General features: G+C 37.1%; 1 protein-coding gene and 1 pseudogene across 1 annotated transcript in view; both read right to left on the bottom strand.

Annotated features, from left to right (window-relative positions):
* Nucleotides 1–5,545, bottom strand: part of LOC107015759 (probable 20S rRNA accumulation protein 4) — a 6,458-nt gene extending 913 nt beyond the window's left edge. The window contains exons 1-7 of the mRNA XM_015216159.2: nt 5,300–5,545; nt 3,948–4,040; nt 3,775–3,858; nt 3,571–3,668; nt 3,095–3,375; nt 1,843–2,071; nt 123–327 (exon numbers count right to left, since the gene is read on the bottom strand). Of these exons, the coding sequence (XP_015071645.1) occupies nt 123–327; nt 1,843–2,071; nt 3,095–3,375; nt 3,571–3,668; nt 3,775–3,858; nt 3,948–4,040 (990 nt within the window). The 5' untranslated portion in view covers nt 5,300–5,545. The remainder of the gene's footprint in view (nt 1–122; nt 328–1,842; nt 2,072–3,094; nt 3,376–3,570; nt 3,669–3,774; nt 3,859–3,947; nt 4,041–5,299) is intronic.
* A 5,912-nt stretch (nt 5,546–11,457) lies between these two features.
* On the bottom strand, nt 11,458–12,703 carry LOC107016890 (annotated as a pseudogene).
* Nucleotides 12,704–24,295: the final 11,592 nt, after the last annotated feature.

Raw genomic sequence — 24,295 nt, forward strand, 5'->3', positions numbered from 1 at the left:
CACCCCCCCCCCCCACATGCCTTTCATGATGCATCAGCTAAAAGATGACCATTTTGGCTTAGAAAAGTATACGGATCTAAGTATCTTTCCACCCTATAATCCCTATCCAGTTAAAGGCTGACCTGTGAGCAAGTATACACTATTAAAGTCATCCAATTCCAGTTATCCAAGGCATGTTTTTCTTTCTCGCTCACGGCTTCCTGCAGAAAATACAGCAATGGGGGCATCAGCTGCATTTCATATTGACGTGCTGCACCACAAAGCCTGCACATCCCTGGATCACCAGCATCTTCAGAAGCCAAAAGCGGCCTTCCACCATATGAGTATCTACATGTAAAAGTAAATAATAGATTTTTTTAGTAAGGAGAGAGAATGTTAATGATTAACTAATGTAAGGAGGTCAAATAAAAGAAATCTTGCGTGTATAGAAATGGAAAAATAACCCTAAGACCTACCAACAGAGAACTATATGAAACTCTCTCTCTATATTTTATTTTATTTAGCTTCTTTTTGGATAATGACAGTCTCCATAAAATGACAGTTAGCGTTAGCAGTTGACTAAGAAAGCAATAAAGTAAACAAAAGAATAAAAGTAACCTTGAGCTCAGTGGGAGTGGGTGAAAAACTGAATGTACAACCTAAGATGTGGTTTCCAGTGTGTAATCCTAATCAATCTCCCAGTATGTCAGCCAACTGTTAGCATTAAGATGTGCTTTATGATGAAAGATAAATTAACACTCAGACTCATAAAATAAGTAGTTGATGGCAGTTTTCACGTGTTGATGGAAGCAAGGTCAAGACCGGCGAAGATGTTGATGTAGTAGCCAATTATATCTCCGCGTGTAGATTGGATTAGATTGGAAGAATGGGCTATGGCCAGACTCCGGACTTTGAGTTGTCTACATATCTCAGGTTTCACAAGAAATCAGTCCATATGTAGTTTGAGGAGATTCTACTAGGATATGGATTGACTGGATTAGTATGACCGAACTCTGTGTACAGTTCCTTACGTATCTCGAGTGTCACGGGTGTCACAAGAAACAAGCTGAATATAGTTTGAAAAGGTGGAGTCATTGACTCTCAAAATTTTACCCCAATATTGAGATGATTTGAAGCTCAAGCCCAGAACCAAGCAAACAAAAGGGGAGAAAGGACATCAGTGATGAGACGTATCTCAAGATCAGTCGAGAAACCCAGCAGGACAAATTCAGCCAAACTGAAGTAAGAAGAAGCAAAACCAGTAGATTGGCAAGGAAGACGTACCAGGATCAGTTGATCCAAGTTCCAAACCCAGACTAATCAAGAATCACTGTCCATAATTATAAGTTTCTTGAACGGAGCTGAAACTCCTTAGGGTCACTCGGAAAAGACTTAAATGCCTTTCATTAGAAACCAACCAGTCAACACTCTCTCACATATGACGAGGAGTTGATGCATTCAAAGAGTTGGGAACAAAGAGAAGGTCACAACAACTACTCTAAGAAGCATCTATAAATTCACACATGCCACAGCAGAAAAACATGAGAACACTTCAACATGCATAAAGTTGTACAAATAGTAATATGCTACAGTTGGAGATGAATAAGATAATCAAAGAGAAAGCTTGTACAGAAGCAGAACAGGCTGAAAGTTCACTACATCAAGAAACCATTAAAACATTAAACTTGGACTTCACTTGCTGCTTTGGGGAATTAAAAGGTAAATAAAAAACTGAGAGTTTGCTTCTCAAAAGTCATCTACTCCACCAAATAAAATGTTAAGTTCCAGGAGGCGATACTTAAAAGTAAATTTAGAGGTACAGATTATGCATGGTAAACAAAGGCTGGCTTTTTGAAGTTGTACCTGAAACACTGTTCTGGATATGCATCTACTCGCTTTTTGAACTTAAGGTAAACCCTGTCAGCATTCAATGCCCTATCGTACTCATAATCTTCCACCTCCCATGTTTCTTCTTTAGTATCAGGATCACTTTCATGGTCCTTGATTGGAGATGAGATATTTTTTGAACAGACAGAAGCATCATTTTTTGAAAATTTCTCTTCCTCAGCATATATATAGAAGCAAGGAACCACTGTGACCAAAGAAAACAGAGTTTCTTTCAGAGAATACAGAAAGCTAAGATAATCATTCAAATGCTACCCAGTGATAATTGCAGATCCCATGTATCACTTTAAACACTTGCTAAAAGGTATGAAGACCTAAACTTTTGTAGGCTGTCAACTTCTCGTAACACAATGACTTCTTTAGAGAAAATGACAAATTAGTTTCTTATGTTTGGGTTGGTTTAAAGTAGTCCTTTTAATATGCAGCTGAGCAATTTTGGTCTCTGTACAAATAAGATTTTTCTGGTCTCTATACAAATAAGATTTTTTTAAGGTAAGAATATGGAAATGAATCCGACACGTTCAGCTGGATGGTTTTCTTTCATTTAAACGACTCATTCTCTTTCACAAGCCATTTTGACAAAAGTACTCAATTTTATTAAATATAAAGAACTAAAACCACTCAGGTGTATATTTGAAGGATCATTTTTTTAGAATGACTTCTAAAGGATCATTTAAAATCAATCTCCAAATAGGACGGATTATTTATTTCACTTTCTCACTTTTTTTACAATAAGTAAATACATCCACTGGCACTTTGACTGATCTACGTATCGCTCAACCAGCAAGAATTAGCACCAACTGCCTCCCACAAAAGGAAGGCAACCAACAGATCACATATTCCTTATCAGACATGTCATTTCTGTATCCATTTTTTTTTATCAACTAAAAGGTTTCATTGCTAATAACAAGAACAAGTTGGCTTTCTGTATCTATAAATAGCATTTATCAATGTAATGTTCTCTATCATAGTGCTAGATATATGTTGGGGGGTCAATCGTCCCAGTAAACAGTTCACAATCACCTAGCTTTTTTGTCTCCATGGGGATTCAAAGAACAGTTCCACGCTCATCTTATATCAAGCAAAGCTAAATGGGAACCCTTCATATATACCGCCCAGTAACATATCAAGTAGAACCATCTAAAAGGGGCTCTAGCAAAAGATCATGTCAAGGTGCAGGTAATGTCGAGGAAAATAGAATGGAAATTACCTGGTAACTTTTTATCAATTACTCTGTCTGCACAGACAGGGGATGAAGTTTTGGCAGTTAATTTACGACCACGGTTTTGTTTCTTGGATTGCGAAGCTAGGCTTGCAGCTTCAGAAAGTGCTCTACCCAACTCAGCAAGGTCTATGTCATCATCATCTTCATCATCATCCTCTTCCAAAGAGTCAGATGACGATAAAGATGCAGACGAGGAGACAGCCTTATCAGACTGGCTCTTTAAACCTTCACTATTTACAGACTTTTGGATTCTAAGAGCTCTCCAGCTGTCATAGAAATATAATAGATAGACCACAGAAGTTAAATTCGAATGATTATTAAGTTTCAAAGCATAATAAAAAGACTTAAAAAAAATAGATTTAAAAATAAATAAATAATAAAAAAAAGAGAAAATTCCTAGAATTTGGCAATTTCCAATAAAACAAAAAAACAAAGACTATGTTTGAAAACTAAATAAAGACCTTACAGTAGAGCTCCCACATTTTGGCATTAAACAGCAAAAAACATAGATTACACGCTCTTCAATGTTCAAACTCTTATGTGCGATTGGGGCATAAACCTAGGGAAACAAATGTAAGGAGAAAAATATAGCAAAGTGTCTTGAGGCTTAAACCATCCAAGTAATCGGGTAATTCAAAGTTAGTCAAACAGTTTCAAGTACAAACCTGTGCAAGAAGAGACAAATCACTTCTACAAGAACTGCATTTGAATAAATCAACACTTGCTGAAGGAAGAGGAATAGGCCAATCCTATTCAAGAAAAAAAAAAGTAGCATCATAATACCAAAAAAAACACCAAAGCACAATGAACTATACCATATCCAGGAGAATTTTCTTACAGGAAGTCCACCGATTTTTGTTGTATAATGGTCAGCAGCTTCGTGCATATTACCTGCCCACGTTCCTGGCATACCTAAAAACACTCCCCCCATCTTGTTTTGTAATACAAACAAAACAAGGTTAATGAGAAATGCAGTTCAACTGAGACCCCATCCAATGTGATTCTTAGTACAAGCATTATAATACACCAGAACACAACCATATTGACAAAGTTCAGGTCTTAAATAGCTGGAATCTTCTTGCATAAAGAAAAGAACATCAAGGCAAATAACCTTTATTAAATTGCATTGACGGATTTATATAGTTTTAAACTCAATGGAACTAGTTACCAAACTTTACCATAAAACTTGTTGCAAGAACTAATCCCCTTTTTATAAGGAAACGGATTAATTAGAGAAACTCAGCCAATAAACCATCTCATATCCTTGCCCTGCAGTTTCATACCTAACTGGTGTTCAACATCAGAGAGAAAATAATTTTCGTCATGATAATTGGGAACAAGCTTTCTCCCAAGAACTTGGCAAACCACACACGAGACGTAACCAACATTTGCTGACAAGAAAAATCCAAAGCCATTACCCTTAAAACTCCGCTCGTATGCAATTACTCACAAACCACAAAAGAAAGGTAACCCGCACTAGGACTCGACTCAGAAGGCAAACCCTCACTTTCGCTGGCAAGGGGTTTCAGACCAGAGACTTCCAACATGGAAGTCCAAGCCCAAACCACTGGAACTTGCACAATTGCCTAACCACTAGTCCTAGCTATGTCACAATATCCCCGCAAAGGTTCACAAGTAGGAACGGACGTTTGTTCGGTTTGTTTTCGGTTTGGCTTTTGCCTTCAAATTTCAACAAGCATTCAACTTGCAACTTACCTGTCATTGACTAAAATATTCAAACAAAACTAATTCTAAGGATGATAAACACTCATGACTCAAAGCTACTTCATGAATACTCATTAAACACAAATGTCAACAGAGCTGCCTATAAAAAACTTAACTACAGAATTACACAGTACATTACCATTTACAGTTCACAGAACACACAAATAATCACATAGTTCCATTCAATGAATAAAAAAACTCTAATCTGAGCTCCTAAAGTGCTACTCGTTGTTTTCCACAAGTTTATTAGATTCCGTTATTAATTTATCATCAAAATAAAGATTATGAATCTGAGTATATTGATAACTTTTAGGTGGAAAACATTGTATCCCTGCAGTTTACTGGAGTTATCCCGCTGACGAATTTAAATTTGAATTCAAATTAATCGAGTCAATAAAATTTAAGAACCAAATGGTTAAAACAAAGTAGTAATACAGTATATTCACAAAGAAAACAAACTAGTACCTTCGAGGCGCGACTAGCGAGTGTCGGCAGTGGGCAGCGGGCTGCAGGCTGCGGGCTGCGGGCAGTGAGTAGCGGGCTGAGGGCTGTGGGTTGCGACGCCTGCGAGAACCGAGCAGCGGACGCCGGCTGGCCTGAGAGTGACTGACGACAGTTAGAGACTTGAGAGATGAGTTGCGTGGGGCGTTAGGGATTTTAGTTTACAATGATTAGTTAATTCGAAAAGGGCAAAATTGCCTCTGAAGTCTGAACTATGCGAATAGCCCTAAAGAGTTAACACCTAATTTTTTGTGACGTGCAAGCAATATGAGACTAATTTCTCTATCTAAGTGTTGTCAATTAATATTCACTACAAAATAACTAGATTTTCAGTAGCGACGAAAGTCGCCGCAAAAGTCCAAAAAATCTCACTAAAAATTTTTAACATTAAATTCTAATTTTATGTTTTTTTCTTTATTATTTTTAAAAAACAAAAATGATATTAATTAAGTAGGAGCTTGACGACACTACATATTATATTTTTATGTCATATGTATAAAATGTACATGATGCATCATATAATAAGGAGATGTGAATCGAGAAGTAATTTTCATGATTTTTCGTGATAATATTTGATGTTTTTAATATTGATATTGCAAGTTATTTATTTTTAAAATTTAGGTTGTAATCGAAAATTAATTGTCATATTTTTTATTGAAAAAATAGATTTTACTAGCGAATAGTTGTTGGAGCCTTAGTTGCCACTAAAAATTACTCATAACCTTTAGTGACAATATTTTGAGATTTTGCGGCGACTTTGTCATCACTAAAAGGTGAAGTTCTTTGTAGTGAATCTTAGTTGGCAATGTTTAGGTAGAGGAATTAGTCCCATGTGGATCGTCACGTCACTTAAAAATTTGGGTGTTAACTCAGAGGGTATTTGTGGTTTCCTAGGATAACAACGGGGTATTTTTTAATCCCAAAATGTAATGGGGGTATAAGTGGTCTATTTCGCGTAGTTTGTGGGCAATTTTGACCCTTTTCCGATAGTTATTAGGGTGTAAAGACTCAAGAATATAAAAATTGAAATATTGAACTTTGAAACTGAAATCAATCGAAAAAACTGAAAAATCAAAATTAAAAAAATTTGATCTAATCTTGTTTTCAAGTTTAACCATATTATGCCCAATCCTAGCTAGTAATAGAATAGCGATGCACTATCAAGAAAGGAAGAATAAGGTAAGAGATTCAATTAATCCATATTGGCGGAAGAATATATGTGTACAAATATGGTATTCTATCTCTTATAAGTATCATTTCATGTAATTAGTTTATTAACAAAGTTTATTTTATTCTAGTAATGAAGGGTAAGAATATTGTCGAATGTCAAAAAAAATTCATGAAAAAATATAAACAAAGTAACTCGATATGCCTCCTTTTTGAAACACCGATTGAGCTTATATAAATTGATTGGTGAACTCGTTCAACAACACGATGTTGACAAAGGAATAGTTCTTTCTTCTCCAACGAATAAACCTTATTCATTTTTTCATTCAACTATTGAAGCAATTGCTCACCGTTTTTTGAATCCAAATATAGAATGAAGTGACACTACACAATTTGTTGCGACACATGTTCGAAACAAGATGAATGAAATCGAATATTAATTTACAGAGTTTAAAATTAGAAAAGATGTTACGAGCAATCAAATAGTTATACTTGAACAAATAAAACATATGAAAGAAATTGATTGGCGGGAGGATATTTGTAAACTCAAAACTAATGAGTTAATTAAGTTTGAAGCTTAATTAAATATTGTCGATTATAACATGAAATATCTTCGGAAACATTTGAAAAATAAAATTGCATCTAATGCTTCATAAATAGATTCCTGAATGATCTACATGGAAGAGAAGGGTATAAATGTTATGAATTGCCTAAGTAGAGTACTTTTATAAACCATCTAGTTTATGCAGATGATATTATTTTATTTATCAATGCTGACGAAAGATCAATGAAGATGATGATCAAAGTCCTCAGAAGGTACGAAAAGGCCTTTGGTCAGTTAATTAACTTACACAAATCTGTCTTCTATGTGCATGAGAAGACTGTCCCAGCTATTGTGAATAGAATCAAACATGTTGCACGAATTAGGCAAGGAAGGTTTTCTTTCTAGTACCTAGGATGTCCTATTTCTTACAGAAGAAAGAAAATTTCTCACTATGACAATGTTATAGTGAAGAAACTTTTTACTAGAATTCAGTCTTGGCAAGGCAGACAATTATCCTTTAGAGAAAGAGTAGTGTTGATTAATCATGTTCTACAAAGTATACCACTGCACCTAATGTCAAATTTGAATCCACCAAAAGGAATTATTAATCAATTGAATAGACTCTTTGACAGATTTTTTGGATAACAGTACAAAGTATAGGAAAAGGCATTGGGTCAAATGGGAAAATTTGTGCTTCCAAGGGATGTCAGTGGTATTGGTTTCACATCCTTATTTGATATGTCTAATGCCTTGTTTCGTAAGCTATGTTGGAAGTTTAGAATCAAACCATCAATGTGGAGTTCCTACATGGCAAACAAGTATTGCAAAAAGTTACACCCTATTATTGCTACTGCAAGAGGAGCATCTACAACATGAAAGAAGATGATGACAGTTAGAGAACTAATTGGGCATCAAATATTGTGGATGGTCAAGTGCGGAGACTCTAATTTTTGGTATGAGAATTGGACATCACTAGGCGCTCTATATTATTGGCTACCAGATGTATTGGAAGATAAAGAAATTGAGATGAAACAATTTACCAAGGAAGGAAATGGAGGTTAGATTTGTTAAATCAACACCTACCAGAAGAGATTGTGCAACATATAACCACAACCATTAATTCTACCCAAAATGTTGACGAACATGATAAACCAATTTAAATGTTGGAATTATATCAAACAAAAGGATGAGAAACAGGAAGTATTCAAGAATATGTGGATCAACAAATTGCCCTTTCAGATGACTTTCACACTATGAAGGGCAAGGAAGTTCAAACTATCTATTAATGAGGTGGTGCAAAGAATGAAAATTAGTCTTCCTTTGAGATGTCATTGCTGCCAACACCCTCAAAGAGAGACTATGTCTCATGTTTTCCTAACCTCTTATGCTGCTGAAAGGTTGCGGAGGAAGTTTTCAATGTGTGCAGGTATCAATCATGCTGGAATTCAATTATCACAACTCATAATTAAATGGTGAACATGGCCTGGCTCGACACAACTAAGAAAAGTGCCTAATATCATTATATGGGAATTATGAAAAAGAAGAAATAACTTGAAGCATGGAGGAACAATCAGTTTCAACTGATTAGTACATAAGGTAAACACTAATATATGAAAATTGACAAAGTTTTAGTTTCCAAAGGTGAGGAATCTACCATCCCAATGGCCAAATATAGTGGAAGTCCTAGCTAACTTCAAAACTATAATGCACTACAAGATGGTCCAGTGACATCCACCTTATATCGGCACAATCAAGTCAACACTGATGGGTGCAAGTAGGGGAAAGCCGGAAAGAAGCTCATATAATTTTTGTATCAGAATTAGTACAGATGACTTTATTTTTGCACAATCAGACATAATACCTAAAACTATCAATACAGAGACAGTGACAATTGCAATCAGGAAGGCGATAGCATATGGTGTCGCAGAGGAACACACGAGATGCATAATAAAGACAAACTCTCTATTACCGTATAAAATCCTAGAGGCTGAATGGGAGACACCTTGGCAGATTAACATAATAATTGAGGATATCAAGGAATTTATTAATCACTGTGAAACATAAGTACATCACATATACAAAGAAGGTAGCAAACTAGCATATTACATGGCCAATTTAACATTAGATTTAAATGGAAAACAAAAATTCAGGGAATTCACAGAACTAACAAGTAAAGAAAAGTGTATAGTCAACATGGACAGAACTCTAGTTCCTAACTTCAGATCCAACACAAGAAAAACACAAACAGATAGAACAAGGTGGCTTGAACTCAACAATCACATTCCAACCTAGTAAAGGAAAAACCAACAACTTTAAACACAAATACATAAAAAAAAATACAAAGAAAACATCACCAAAAATAACTTATTCTCAAGAATAAATTACGAAGACGAGAAATCTTACATGAACCGTACAAGAAAGATGAAGCGGTCAATGGACGAAGAAAGGTAGAAAAATGGAGATTCGCGAGTCTTGAAATAAGCTGAAACAGATTTGAAATTCAAATAAGAGAAAAAATAGCAACACTCAAATGAAAAATAAATTGATAAGGAATGAATGATGAGGGAGTGAGTCTTACTGTAAAAAGTGCAAATCAACCATGTGCACAACGAAGAAGATAAAGCCATTAACAGTGAAAGAAAATGGAAGATCTCTATTGGAGACTCTTCCTTTTCCTCTTTTGACTTTTTTGTTTTATTTTTAATTTAGTTACTATTTTAATGCTTTTATTTTATTTTAATTTTTAGGGACTTGAAACTTTTTCAAGTGTTTGTTTTCTTTTTTTATAAATAAAATGATCTTGGGCTCAATCAATTTTTAATAAAAATAGATTCATCTCTACATTATATTTTAAAATTCTATTATTGTTTCAACTTATTTTAGAAACTTTTTAATTTTATAAGAGTAAATACATAAAAAAAATCCTGAACTTGGCACGAAAACTCGCTTTAGTACTTAAAACATGGGTGTTTATATACCCCCTTAACATGTTTGATGTGAATTATTTTTAACCTTCTGAGCTCCAGCCTCCTGCGCGTGTTGATACAGCTTTGTAGGGCGCGTAAATTACTTGCTGTTGCCGATATGATCTTTTCTCTTGTTTCAGAAGTGGAGTTTGCGAAAAGTAAAGCAGTCATCAAGCCAGAGCTAGTTTCACAGCTACCGATTCGCACCCGCGGGTCAAAGAAGACCAATAAAATCTCGATTCAGCATAAGCAAGGGATGAGAGAGGCCTTACGAGGGCTCTTTTAGCATTTTTTAAAAATAAAATTCGACCCTCCAACGGTAATGTCCGACCCATTAGGGTTCTTCTCTTTTGAAGAACCCTAATTTTATCTTCTCCTCACCAACCCAATCATCCTAAAATAATGACCTAATTCATGCTTTTTTTCTTTATTTTTCTCAAATCTTAGCTCTTCAAACCTCAAATCTTAGCTCTTCAAACCAAAAAGTTGAATCTTTGAAGGAATAATTGTTCTTCAAAATGTAAGCTTCAAACCTATTCTTCTTAATCTATTATTTTGATTTTCGTCCCTTATTCTTATTATCTGGTTTTTTTTCCAAATTCTTGTTACTTCTTGCACAAAATTGTAGCACACAATGCGATCAATTAATTTGACAAATCTTTGTATGGAAGAAGATGATTATGCTACAAAGAAAAAAGTTTATTGTAATCATGGACTTGTGGTGCGTTTGAAAACATCTTGGACTTTAAATAACACCGGAAGAAGATATTGGTCATGTCCTTATAATGAGGTAAACATCATTTTTGTTTATTTTATTTTAGCCGATTAAGAATTTGATTACTAATTCCTTCATGCTTTTTCATTACTGAAGGGTCCTAGATCTTTCAACTTTTGGTGTTGGAAGGATAAAGAGAATATTGATTCGAGGTGAAAATTTGTTATTCCAAAACTAATACAGAAATTGAGTGAGCTTGAGAATATAGTAGAATCATCTCAAACCTCAGCTACTGCATTTGAGGATAATGAAGAAGTTGACAAGCCGGGAGATTTCAAACAAGATGATGATTGTCTAGGAATGAAATTAAAAATGTTGGAAGAAGAGGTTGAGAAGATGAAAGTAATGTAGAATAGATGGAGAAGAACATGGCAGAATGTGCTCTTTTTTGTTGTAGCTTGTTGTTGTGTTATGGTAATAGCTATAAGCTTTTGTTTCTGGGTGATGTATAAGAAGAAAGGTTCAATGAAGTTACCTTAAGCTCTTGATGTAGTGAGATCAATGTTGGAGTAGTGTAGCACTGTTTATGTTGTAATCTGAGATCAATGTTGGAGTAATGTAGCATTGTTTATGTTGTAATCAATTAGGTGCAAGACTCTTTTGTAATGAATTATGTGTTCTTATTCTGTTAATGCAACTTGTTGGTTTATGTATTTCGTTTGTGTTTTATTTACAACTGCATTGACATTATTGCACTCACAACTGCATAATTGTATACGTAAAAGTAATGCAAAACTGGTTGCACAATTGTTTCAAAAAGAGACAACTAAAATAACAAACTAATGCAGCAGTCATAGCTGCATAATTGTTTCAAACATAGCTCAAACTAACGGAATCGCAGTTGCTACATAATTGTTTCAAAAACAAACATTAAACAAACTAATGCAGTCACAACTGCATAATTGTTCTAAAAACAGATAAAATATCAAACTAAAGCAGTCACAACTGCATAATTGTTTCAAAAACAGCTCAAATATCAAACTAAAGCAGTCTCCATATCAAACATCATCTGCATTAGACCTTGTTCTCCTTTTTTTGTTTTCTCTCATCTTTTGAAGACCTTGTTGAGTTACAACATCTTTTCCTTTCCATTTTAAGCCTGATCTTGATTTATGATGCCCAAGATTTCCAGTCACTATTGAAGAGTTCATAGGCATTCCAGGCTACATTCTCAACATAAACATTGTCTTAGATGCTTCATAAGTTACAACTGAAAAAAAGGTGTAAATATTTAACACAACTTACATTGTGGATTGTAAAACCACTTTGTGTATGTAGAATCCCCATTCCAACAATTCTTGGACTCTTCACTCCTCCAGTAGCACCAGGAACATTTGTAGCAGTAGCAGCTAGTCAAACTTCTTGAGCAGCCGAGATATTGAACAACGAACATTTGAAACAATTCCTTGCCTCACCCTGAGATGAGAGGGAAGGTTGATTTGACTCGAATCCTGGACCTGATCTTGAATCCTACACCGGTTAATGATGCGATGGGGGAAGTTTTTTCATCTTCACCTTCTAGCTACACTAGTTCCAGTTCATTCTTCCCCTTCCAGCAATACCAGTTCCAGTTCCTCTACCCCTTCCAGTAGGACCAAAACCATTGACAGCACCACCAATCCCTGTTTCATTAACAAATCCAATTGTAGTTCATCTTCCCCTTCCAGTTCCAGCTAAACCAGTTTCAGTAACTCTTCCCCTTCTAGTAGCATTAGCCTATAACATAAGTTGATTAATAAAAATATTAGAGTGATAAAACTGTAAAATAACAGCTACATGAATTACTATAAACATTACCTATTTTGTAGAACCTCTTGGTCAACCTCTCCCTCTCTTTGTGCTTGATTGTGGTTCAGTTGGTGTTGTAGAAGATCCAACACTTGACCTAGTTGAACTAGTATTTGTTCTTCTCCCATTTCCTCTTCCTCTGCCTGCATTAGCTTGATTATTCAAATGACAACCCCTCTTATTATGACCCTTTGTGTGACAGAGACTGCAGGTCATCTCAACACCTCTCTTGGACAATTTTCCTGTTTTATTTTCATTCTGCTCCTTTCTCCTACATTTTCTAGGCCTTCCTGGTAGTGTTTTGATAACAGGTGGTAATACAAAAGGGTTGGTCGATTGTGGCCACATTTCCATGTTAGTAACTGGTTGAATGTAATAATTATAGACCTTGAGATAAGTCTCCTTGCTATACCAATGTGCAACATAGTTAATGGGCTCCAATCTTCTAAAATGAAGTGGAACTATAGCATGACAACAAGGTATTCCTCTTAGCATCCAAGATCTACAAGTACATGTTTGTGTGCCTAGATTCACAACAAATGTGTTACCCCAGCTGTCTTTAACCTCAAAACCATATTCACCATTCCATTTAAGGTTACATTGCATCGACTTTGTTGTGTTCTCTGTTAATACCTTTAAGGCCATTGGAGATATGTCTGTTATCCAAGTATCACTGAACTCCCTCAATTGTGCTATTCTTCTCATCACTTTGACCCTTATTTCTTCAAGCATTGTGATGATAGTTTTGTGTCTTGCCCCCAAAATCCATGAATTAAAGCTTTCAACCATGTTGTTGTCAACACTATCACAACAGCTAAAAATCTTAAAGTATAATTTAGACCATTTTTCTATATTGTAGTAGAATAAGTTATCAATTATTCCAGTACCTAACTTCTCCATATGATCCAAATTTCTTTTCAATTTTTGTTAGATTTGGCACATCTCCAAAATAATTTCTTCTTTCAATGCCTTTCTAATTGATAGACCATGTCATACCCCGAGCTACCCCCGAGACGCGGACACAGAACCTAGGACCATAAGTGATCCCAAGCTAACCCTGCTAGCATGATCATGAGAATACTAAAGATAATAACTTATGTGGAAGCTAAATCATAATTAAATTAGAAAAGATGGGGAATACCCATATTCTATTACTGAGATAATATGAAGACTGATGAGTTTAATACAATGAAGTTTACTAACTCAACACTAAGCTGAAACTAACCACGTCTGAAATAAGCCTCTAAATTGGACTAGAAATACTTGGACAAGCCCCAACTAAATCTAGCAAAAACTGAAACTGAATGACTAAATACTGAAATGAAACTCATAACTGTTGTCCTCGTAGAATGAGGACTCACTACTGAATCTGATGAACTAGAGATCGAAAATCGATCTATACGTGATCTGGATGCTGAGAACCTGAACCTACATCACGAGAAGATGTAGCGCACGTACTTGAAAGGTACTGAGCATGTAGGATAGAGTAAAGCTGAAATAAAACATAACAGAACAAGCATAAAAGCAAGTATAATAATCTGACATGATAAATTGAATTTTGAGCTAACTGAATGCAATGACCAATTTATAACATGCTGAAACTGAATACTGAATATACTGATAAATGGTCAATGCAGAGAGTCTGACTGATCTGTGGGAGCTACTAATAACCGATAATAAAACCACATAAGTTAAATGTGGAGTCCGATGCATACGCCCCATCGAGAGGACCCAATATACCCTGCCAGAGGTATAAAAGAATGCTGGCGTAATCACTAAACTGATTGCCCACAGAAGGGACTTACAACTTACTTGGCTAGTAGTTCTGGGACTATTGGGCACGCTAAACCCTAGTCCAACTCGGTATTATGCTACTCCCAATGAATTCTGTAAATTTACTGATTATGTCTGAATTTTTGTAAATACTTGATAGCTCGAATTGGACATGCAAACTGAGAATGAAACAATTAATCTGGTAATATGCATTTATAACTGAGGCATGTACATCTGAGGTGTCTGAAATATCTTACCTAGCATGTGTAATTCAAAAACTAAAGAAATACATAGTTAGGGTTCTGAAATTCATGCAGTAAACTGAATAATAACATGATAATCTGATTTGGAATATATAACTAATAAGTTCATGAGGTTTTCTTGAAGTTCTAGAAGCCCTAGATCTAATCATGATATGGGAATCAAGAATCTGACTGAAAACTAGGGACCCAATGGGTAAAGGAACCCACTAGTGAAATCCCACATACCTGGTGATGAAATCCACGAAAAAATACTTAAGTTTCGGGGCTGGAACTGCTGGAGCTTGTGGCGTTCTTGAACTAGGGTTATTGAGTTTTTTCTCCTCTCTTGCTTCTAATTTTCTAAGTTTTGATTTAATGATTTGACTTAGATATGTTTTAATTATGTTTCCAGGCTTAAATTGACTAAAATCTGATTATTTAGGATCAAAACGACGTAACTTAAAGTTTAAACAAAGTGGAAAAAGACCAAAAGACCCCTAGGTAACTTGCTGTTGGACCAAACGACGGCCAGGACTGACGCCCCGTTGTCTGACCGACGCCTCGTTATTGGGTCCGTCGACTGGTCCTGTTCGACAGGACTTTATTAAAATGGGCACAACCTTTTACTCGTAGATCTGATTTTAGAGAGGTTGGTGGCTATGGAAAGATAATTCAATTATCTATCTGTGGGTAGTTTATAAGACACCTAATTCATTTTGTGCTAAAAGTTATGACCATTTAAAGTTGACCCAACTGCATTTCCCCTTAACTGTCTGCAAATTTTCCACCTACGGACCGTAGGTCCACCTACGGACCGTGCTGGTCATCCGTAGATCTTGTCAGAGAGTGGGTGAAGGGAGTATTGATCGACGGTCATGGACTACGGACCGTCGTCTGACCTACGTATCGTGCGGTCATCCTTAGCTCTTGTCAGACAGTGGGTGAAGGGAGTATTGCTCGCCGGTCACGGACTACGGACCGTCGTCTGACCTACGATCTGTGCTGGTCATCCGTAGCTCTTGTCAGAAAGTGGGTGAAGGGAGTATTGATCGACGGTCACGGACTACGGACTACTTCTTACTAATGGACCGTAAGTCTTTCCGTCGTCCAAGACTTAACTAATTTTTTTGGGCTGAAATTTTTGGGAGTTTCTGATCCCATCGACGTTTGTGAAGGACGGACCGTGCGTCAAGCTACGGTCCGTCAATGCCACCGTTGGTTGCACCTGCAGAATTTTGCTGTAAAGCTGGTTTTTGGTTTGTTTTGGCTACGAGGTGTTACATTATCTCCCTCTTGGGAACATTCGTCCTCGAATGAAGACTAAACTAGCTGAACTAGAGGGAGAGAGCTGCAAACCCTACTACTAAACACTGAGAACTGAGTTTCTGACTGAATTGAGTTTCGATAACATGCAAATACACTGAAAATGCAAGTACAAACTGAGGGAACATGATTCTAAGACTGAATTCATGCATGAATGACTAGAAAACTGAAGAGGAACTATTACCTCAAGCTGGAGTGGAATAGGAAAGAAGGAGGTGAGGATACTTGGCTTTCATGGCTGCTTCTTCTTCCCAAGTAGCTCCCTCTACGGACTGACTCCTCCATAAAACCTTGACTAAAGAGACTTCTTTATTTCTCAACCTTCTAACCTGATGGTCAAGAATCTCAACCGGTACATCCTCATAAGAAAGACTATCTTTCTCTGCCACACTCTCTAATGGAAGTATAGAGACTGGGTCACCCACACACTTCTTCAAGAGTGAGATGTGGAAGACCGGATGCACTGCTGCTAATTCTGCTGGCAAATCTAACTCATATGCCACATTGCCAACCCTTTTCAATATCTTGTAAGGGCCTACATATCTAGGACTGAGTTTCCCCTTCTTTCCAAATCTCATCACCCCTTTCATAGGTGAGACCTTCAAAATAACCCAATCATTAACTTGGAACTCTAGTTCCCTTCTCTTTACATCTGCATAAGATTTCTGACGACTTAAGGCTGTCTTAAGTCTATCTCTAATGAGTTTCACTTTCTCTATAGCATAAAAGACTGAATCTGGCCCTATAAAAGCTGCTTCACCTACTTCAAACCAACCAACAAGAGATCTACATATACGCCCATATAAAGCCTCATAAAGGGCCATCTGAATGCTGGAATGGTAGCTATTATTGTAGGCAAACTCAATAAGAGGAAGGTGATCATCCCAACTACCCTTGAAATCGATCACACAAGCTCTCAACATATCCTTTAAGGTTTGAATGGTACGCTTTGCCTGCCCATCCGTCTGTGGATGGAATGCTGTACTAAGGTTAACTTGAGTACCAAGACCAATTTGAAATGAATTCCAGAAATGAGAGGTAAACTGAGAACCTCTATTTGAGATGATAGACAAAGGATCCCCATGCAACCTCAAAATCTCATTAATGTAAAGTCTTTCATAGTCTTCTGCTGAATATGTAGTCTTGACCGCCAAGAAGCGAGAAGACTTAGTCATCCTATCAACTATCACCCAAATGGAGTCATGCTGTCTGCGAGTACACGATAATCCTGTGATGAAGTCCATATTGATCACATCCCACTTCCAAGTAGGAATATCGATCTCTTGAGTCATACCCCCTGGTTTCTGATGTTCTACCTTGACTTGCTGGCAATTGGGGCACTTACTCACAAAGTCTGCTATATCCCTCTTAATGTCATTCCACCAATAGACTTTCCGCAGATCGCAATACATCTTAGTGGCACCTGGATTAATAGAATACCTAGAGTTATGGGCTTCTGCGAGAATATGCTGTCTCAACTCGCCCACATCAGGAACACACAATCTACCCTTGTAGCGAAGTACACCATCTCCCCCTTAGGAGAAAACCTCCACTCTCTGATTATGGATTGCATTCTTAAGTTCAAGAAAAATTGGGTCATTGTCTTGCTTTTCCTTAACCTCCACTACCAAAGAAGATTCTGCCCCATTCTGAACTGTTACACTACTATCTGATATGCTCATAAGGCGAACTCCCAAGCGAGCAAGCCTGTGAATATCCTTCACTAGCTCCTTTTTTTCTTCCTCAACATGGGCTACACTACCCATATATAATCTACTAAGAGCATCTGCTACTACATTCGCCTTACCAGGATGGTAATGTACACTCATATCATAATCCTTAAGGAACTCTAGCCATCTCCTTTGGCGAAGATTCAACTCTTTCTGGGTGAACACATACTGAAGGCTCTTATGGTCAGTGAACACATCTACGTGAACACCATAAAGTAGTGTCTCCAAAACTTGAGTGCAAACACCACTGATGCAAGCTCGAGGTCATGAGTTGGATAGTTCTTCTCATGAACCTTAAGTTGTCTAGAGGCATAAGCTATCACCTTACCTCGCTGCATCAACACACAACCTTGGCCAACTCTGGATGCATCACAATAGATCACATAGCCATCTGAACTCTCTGGTAGTGTCAAGATAGGAGCTGTAGTCAATTGTGTTTTCAATTCTGCAAAGCTTTTCTCACAATCATCTGACTATTGAAACTTGACCATCTTCTAAGTCAACCTAGTCAATGGTGAGGCTATGGATGAAAATACTTCCTTAAACCTTCTGTAATAACCTGCTATACCTAAGAAAAAACTGATATCTATAGCAGAGGTAGGTCTAGGCCATTGTTTCACTGCTTCTATCTTCTGCGAATCCACTCGAATCCCTTCGCTAGATACAATATGACCAAGAAAAGCAACAAATTACAACCAGAACTCACATTTACTAAATTTAGCGAATAACTGGTGATCCTTGAGAGTCTGCAGAACAACTCTCAAATGACTTGCATGTTCTTTCTCACTCCTAGAGTAAATGAGGATATCATCAATAAAGATGATAACGAACAAGTCCAAGTATTGTTTAAAAACTCTGTTCATCAAATCCACGAAAGTTGCAGGAGCATTAGTCAGTCCAAACGACATGACTACATATTCATAATGACCATACCGAATTCTGAAGGCTGTTTTTGGAATGCCACTATCTCTGACTCTGAGCAGATGATAACCCGATCTGAGGTCTATCTTTGAGAAATGACTAGCACCCTGAAGTTGGACAAGCAAGTCATCAATCCTGGGGATGGGATACTTTTTCTTGATTGTGACCTTGTTCAACTATCTATAGTCAATGCAAATTCTGAGAGAACCATCTTTCTTCCTTACGAACAACACTGGTGCACCCCATGGTCAAATACTAGGTCTAATGAAGCCCTTATCTAGAAGGTCTTTCAACTGCTCTTTCAATTCCTTAATCTTTAAAGGAGCCATTCTGTAAGGAGGAATAGAAATAGGTTGGGTATCTGGAAGGATATCAATTCCAAAGTCTATTTCCCTTCAGGGAGGGACTCCGAGAAGATCTTTTGGAAACACTTCTGGAAACTCACAAACTACTAGAATTGACTCAAGAGTTGGGGTTTCAAGGCTAGAATCCTTAACCCGAACTAGATGGTAGAGATAACCCTTAGATATCATCTTTCTGGCCTTAAAGTAAGAAATAAATCGACCCATAGGTGCTAAGCTATTACCCTTCATTCTAAGATTGGTTCGTCTGGAAACTGAAAACAAACAATTCTAGTTCTACAATCGACTGAGGCATAACATGAGTGTAACAAATCAATTTCTAGAATGACATCGAAGTCTACCATTTCTAACTCTACTAGATCTGTTGAGGTGACTTTCTGAGAGACTATGACAGGGCAATTTCTGTATACCCGTCTAGCTATAAATGGGTCACCGACTGGAGTAGATACTGAGAAAGGTATCGAGAGAGTTTCTGGACTAACACTAAATTGGACTGCTATACTGAGTTACAAAAGACAAAGTAGACTCTGTTGTCTTTACACTGAGTAAACCATATGTGAGTCAAATCCTTAAGCTGGTTGGATGACAATTTAACCCTATCACTACTAGTTACTTGAATAACTCCAAATATTTTATTGACCTCATCAATGAATTTCTGTGGGTCCTCACACAACTTGAGACCTTGAAACTCAGGTGAATCTTTCTAAACAAATGTCGAATACTAGCTGCCACTGATCCACCATTGTTATTAGTTAGAACTCGAACCTTCTGATTGTTCTAGGTTGTCATATTTTTAGCCAAAAGTTGAACTGGCATTCTGAAACTCTACATTAGAACTTCGTTATCTGGTACTAGATGAACTTTAGCATTGTGTGCATTAGAAGTCCATGCCTAAGTTCTAAGATGAGGCATGATCTGAAACGTAAAACGTCAAGCTAAAGTGGAATAAAATCATACCTTAGCACGATAAGAGTAACAAGAAAGTGAAGTTTTTCCTAAAACACTTCATAGCCTCCCTCTCATTAGATGTGGTGCCCTTCACACCCATGAAAAGGACTCTACTTAGTGTGGCTTTTCAGACATCCTAGGACACTTAAACCTAGTGCTCTGATACCAAGTTTTGTCACGCCTCGAGCTACCCCCGAGACGCGGACACGGAACCTAGGACCAAAGTGATCCCAAGCTAACCCTGTTGGAATGATCATGAGCATACTAAAGATAATAACTGATGCAGAAGCTAAATCATAATTAAATTTGAAAAGATGGGGAATACCCATATTCTATTACTGAGATAATATGAAGACTGATGAGTTTAATACAATGAAGTTACTAACTCAACACTAAGCTGAAACTAACCATTCTGAAATAAGCCTCTAAATTGGACTAGAAATACTGGGACAAGCCCCAACTAAATCTAGCAAAAACTGAAACTAAATGACTAAAGACTGAAATCAAACTCATAACTGTTGTCCTCAGAGAATGAGGACTCACCACTAAATCTGATGAACTGGAGATCGAAAATCGATCTATGCGTGATCTGGATGCTGAGAACCTGAACCTACATCACGAGAAGATGTAGCGCACGTGCTTGAAAGGTACTAGCATGTAGGATAGAGTAAAGCTGAAATAAAATATAACTGAACAAGCATAAAAGCAAGTATAATAATCTGACATAATAAATTGAATTCTGAGCTAACTGAATGCAATGACCAATTTATAACATGCTGAAACTGAATACTGAATATACTGATAAATGGTTAATGCAGAGAGTCTGACTGATCTGTGGGAGCTACTAATAACCGATAATAAAACCACATGAGCTAAATGTGGAGTCCGATGTATACGCCCCATCGAGAGGACCCAATATACCCTGCCAGAGGTATAAAGGCATGCTGGCGTGATCACTAAACTGATTGCCCACAGAAGACTTACAACCTACTTGGCTAGTAGTTCTGGGCTATTGGGTAAGCTAAACGCTAGTCCAACTCGGTATGATGCTACTCCCAATAAAATTCTGTAAATTTACTTATTATGTCTGAATTTCTGTAAATACTTGATAGCTCGAAACTGAACATGCAAACTGAGAATGCAAGAATTAATCTGGTAATTATGCATTTATAACTGAGACATGTATATCTGAGGTATCTAAAATATCTGACCTAGCATGTGTAATTCAAGAACTAAAGATATACATAGTTAGGGTTCTGAAATTCATGCAGTAAACTGAATAATAACATAATAATCTGATTTGGAACATATAACTAATAAGTTCATGAAGTTTTCTTGAAGTTGTAGAAGCCCTAGATCTAATGATATGGGAATCAAGAATCTGACTGAAAACTAGGGACCCAATGGGTGAAAAGAACCCACTAGTGAATCCCACATACCTGGTGATGAAATCCACGGAAAAATACTTAAGTTTCGGGGCTGGAACTGCTGGAGCTTGTGGCGTTCTTGAACTAGGGTTCTTGAGCTTTTTCTCCTCTCTTGCTTCTAATTTTCTAAGTTTTGATTTAATGATTTGACTTAGATATGTTTTAATTATGTTTCTAGGCTTAAACTGACTAAAATATGATTATTTAGGGTCAAAACGACGTAACTTAAGGTTTAAAAAAAGTGGAAAAAGACCAAAAGACCCCTAGGTAACTTGCTGTTGGACCAAACGACGTCCAGGACTGACGCCCCGTCGTCTGAACAACGCCTCGTTGTTGGGTCCGTAGACTGGTCCTGTTCGACAGGCCTTTATTAAAATGGGCATAACCTTTTACTCGTATGTCTGATTTTAGCGAAGTCGGTGGCTATGGAAAGATAACTCAATTATCTATCTGTGAGTAATTTATGGGACACCTAATTCATTTTGTTCTAAGAGTTATGACCATTTAAAGTTGACCCAACTGCATTTCCCCTTAACTTTCTGCAAGTTTTCCACCTACGGACCGTGCTGGTCATCCGTAGATCTTGTCAGAGAGTGGGTGAAGGGAGTATTGATCGACGGTCATGGACTACAGACCGTCGTCTGACCTACGTACCGTGCGTTCATCCTTAGCTCTTGTCAAACAGTGGGTGAAGAATGTATTGCTCGCCGGTCACGGACTACGGACCGTCGTCTGACCTACGATCTGTGCTGGTCATCCGTAGCTCTTGTCAGAGAGTGGGTGAAGGGAGTATTGATCGATGGTGACGGACTACGGACTGCTTCTTACTTACGGACCGTAAGTCTGTCCTCCGTCCAAGACTTAACCAATTTTTCTGGGCTGAAATTTTTGGGAGTTTCTGATCCCATCGACGGTTGTGAAGGACGGACCGTGGGTCAGGCTACGGTCCATCGATCCCACCGTTGGTTGCACCTGCAAATTTTTTTGTTGTAAAGCTGGTTTTTGGTCTGTTTTGGCTACGGGGTGTTACAGACCAGTTGGCTAGAACATGTCTTGCACACATTCTTTGTTCTGCATTTGGCAGAAGTTCCTGAATAGCTTTGTCAAGACCCTTTAACAACATTTAGAATATCATGAGAAAATAAATGAAAAAGAAAATAGATAAATAAATGGAAAAGAAAATAAATGAATAAATGAGAAGGAAAATAAAAATACCTTCTGCATATCAGTAATGGTTGTCAATTTTGTCCCATCTCCTAGCTCAAGATCATGTTTTACAATCTTGATAAACCATTTCCAAGTGAATGTGTTTTCCACCTCAAGAACTGCCATGCTAGTGGTAGCATTTGGTTGTGCCCATCCTTACAAACAGCCACAAGTAATTGACCTCTAAAAACACCTTTCAAGAAGGAACCATCAAATCCTATACATCTCCTAGCTCCAGCTGTGAATGCTTTCTTTAAAGCATCAAAACATATGTAAAATGATTGAATCATTTTTCTGCCACCTTCAAAAGTTTCTTCACTAAGTCTCACCACACATGTGCTGCCTAGATTAGTCCTTAAGAGCTCATCTCTATAATCTAAAATTCTTTTAAACACATGATCACCCATAATTTGTTGCAACACAATGTTTCTTGCTTTCCTTGCTACAGTCCTCCCCACATACACATTCAATTCTTTCTTCACTAAAATTTGAAACTGAAAAACTTTAATACCAGGCTCAGAAATAATTATGTCCTTGTACCTTTCTGCTAAGTACTTGGAATGCACCAATTTATTTCTGGTTACGCCATTGCATTTATGTGCTGGATTGTAATTCTTCACCACAAAATCTCCTGATCTTGAATCAATACTTCCAAACAACCACCATGGACAACCAGTTGTACACTTTACCCTCACCCTAGTTGCATCATTAACATATTTATCTAATTCAACATGTTCTTGAACTGCATATCTAGTAATAGCTTCTCTAAACTGCTTTAACACTTTCAAAAGCAAGACCAGTCTCCCAAACTATTAACTGACAGGTAGGATCAAATACAATTTTCTTTTTGTTTCTTTTTGCTCTTCTTGATTTTCTTTGTCTTCTTATAGGCAGTTCAACCTCATTTTCCTCATTAACATCATCATCAATATCTATTTCAAAACTAACAGCTTCATTTGAATCAAAGTAGGGCTCATCTCCAGCTATCTTACCCTCTAAAGTAGTTTGTTTCTTGGATAGATATTCATCATATCCCAAATCAACTCCTTTTTTTCCTAAATCAACTCCTTCAGATCTTCTAGGGCCTTTTTCTTTTCTCTTTTTTATTTTAACAGCCCTCTTTTCATTCCTAAGATTTATAACTTCCTCATGAACATCACTACCATACTCATCTTCTCTTTCATCAGACAAATCTGCATTGTTTGAATCATCACTTTCTTCTGTTTCACTTTCCCATTCAGACTCAACTTTTGGAATATCAGATGCAGCAGCAGCAAAAGAAGTACCACCGAAGTCTTCTCCACCACTAGCAGAAGCCCTACCCAATTCCTCTCCAGCACTAGCAGAAGCCCTACCCAATTCCTCTCCAGCACTAGTAGAAGTGCTACCAAACACTTCACTTAACTATTCACCCACAATAGGTTGCGCAGGTTCTTCAAACCCCAGACCTTCACTATCCTGAAAAGTCTGACTAGATTCCTTATCAAAAGTAGCATTAGATTTCCTACCTACCCCATCCACCCCACCCACATCATTTAGATATTCAATTGTTGGTGGGCCACAACAATTTCTTCAACTAAATGAGTCACATAAAGTTCAACAATATCTCCATTTTATAATTTAGGTACAATACCCATAATATTCCTATCACTTTTAACTTCAACAACATGTCGACATTTAGGTGGTTTAATATAAACAACATTAGCAGCACAGTTATACCCTATTTCTTTAACGATATCAACAAATTCGAAGTAGGACAATTTATCAACATCTACGTTAAAATAATCA

This window comes from Solanum pennellii, chromosome 4 (assembly GCF_001406875.1).
Source record: "Solanum pennellii chromosome 4, SPENNV200".
In the NCBI taxonomy this organism is placed as follows: Eukaryota; Viridiplantae; Streptophyta; class Magnoliopsida; order Solanales; family Solanaceae; genus Solanum; species Solanum pennellii.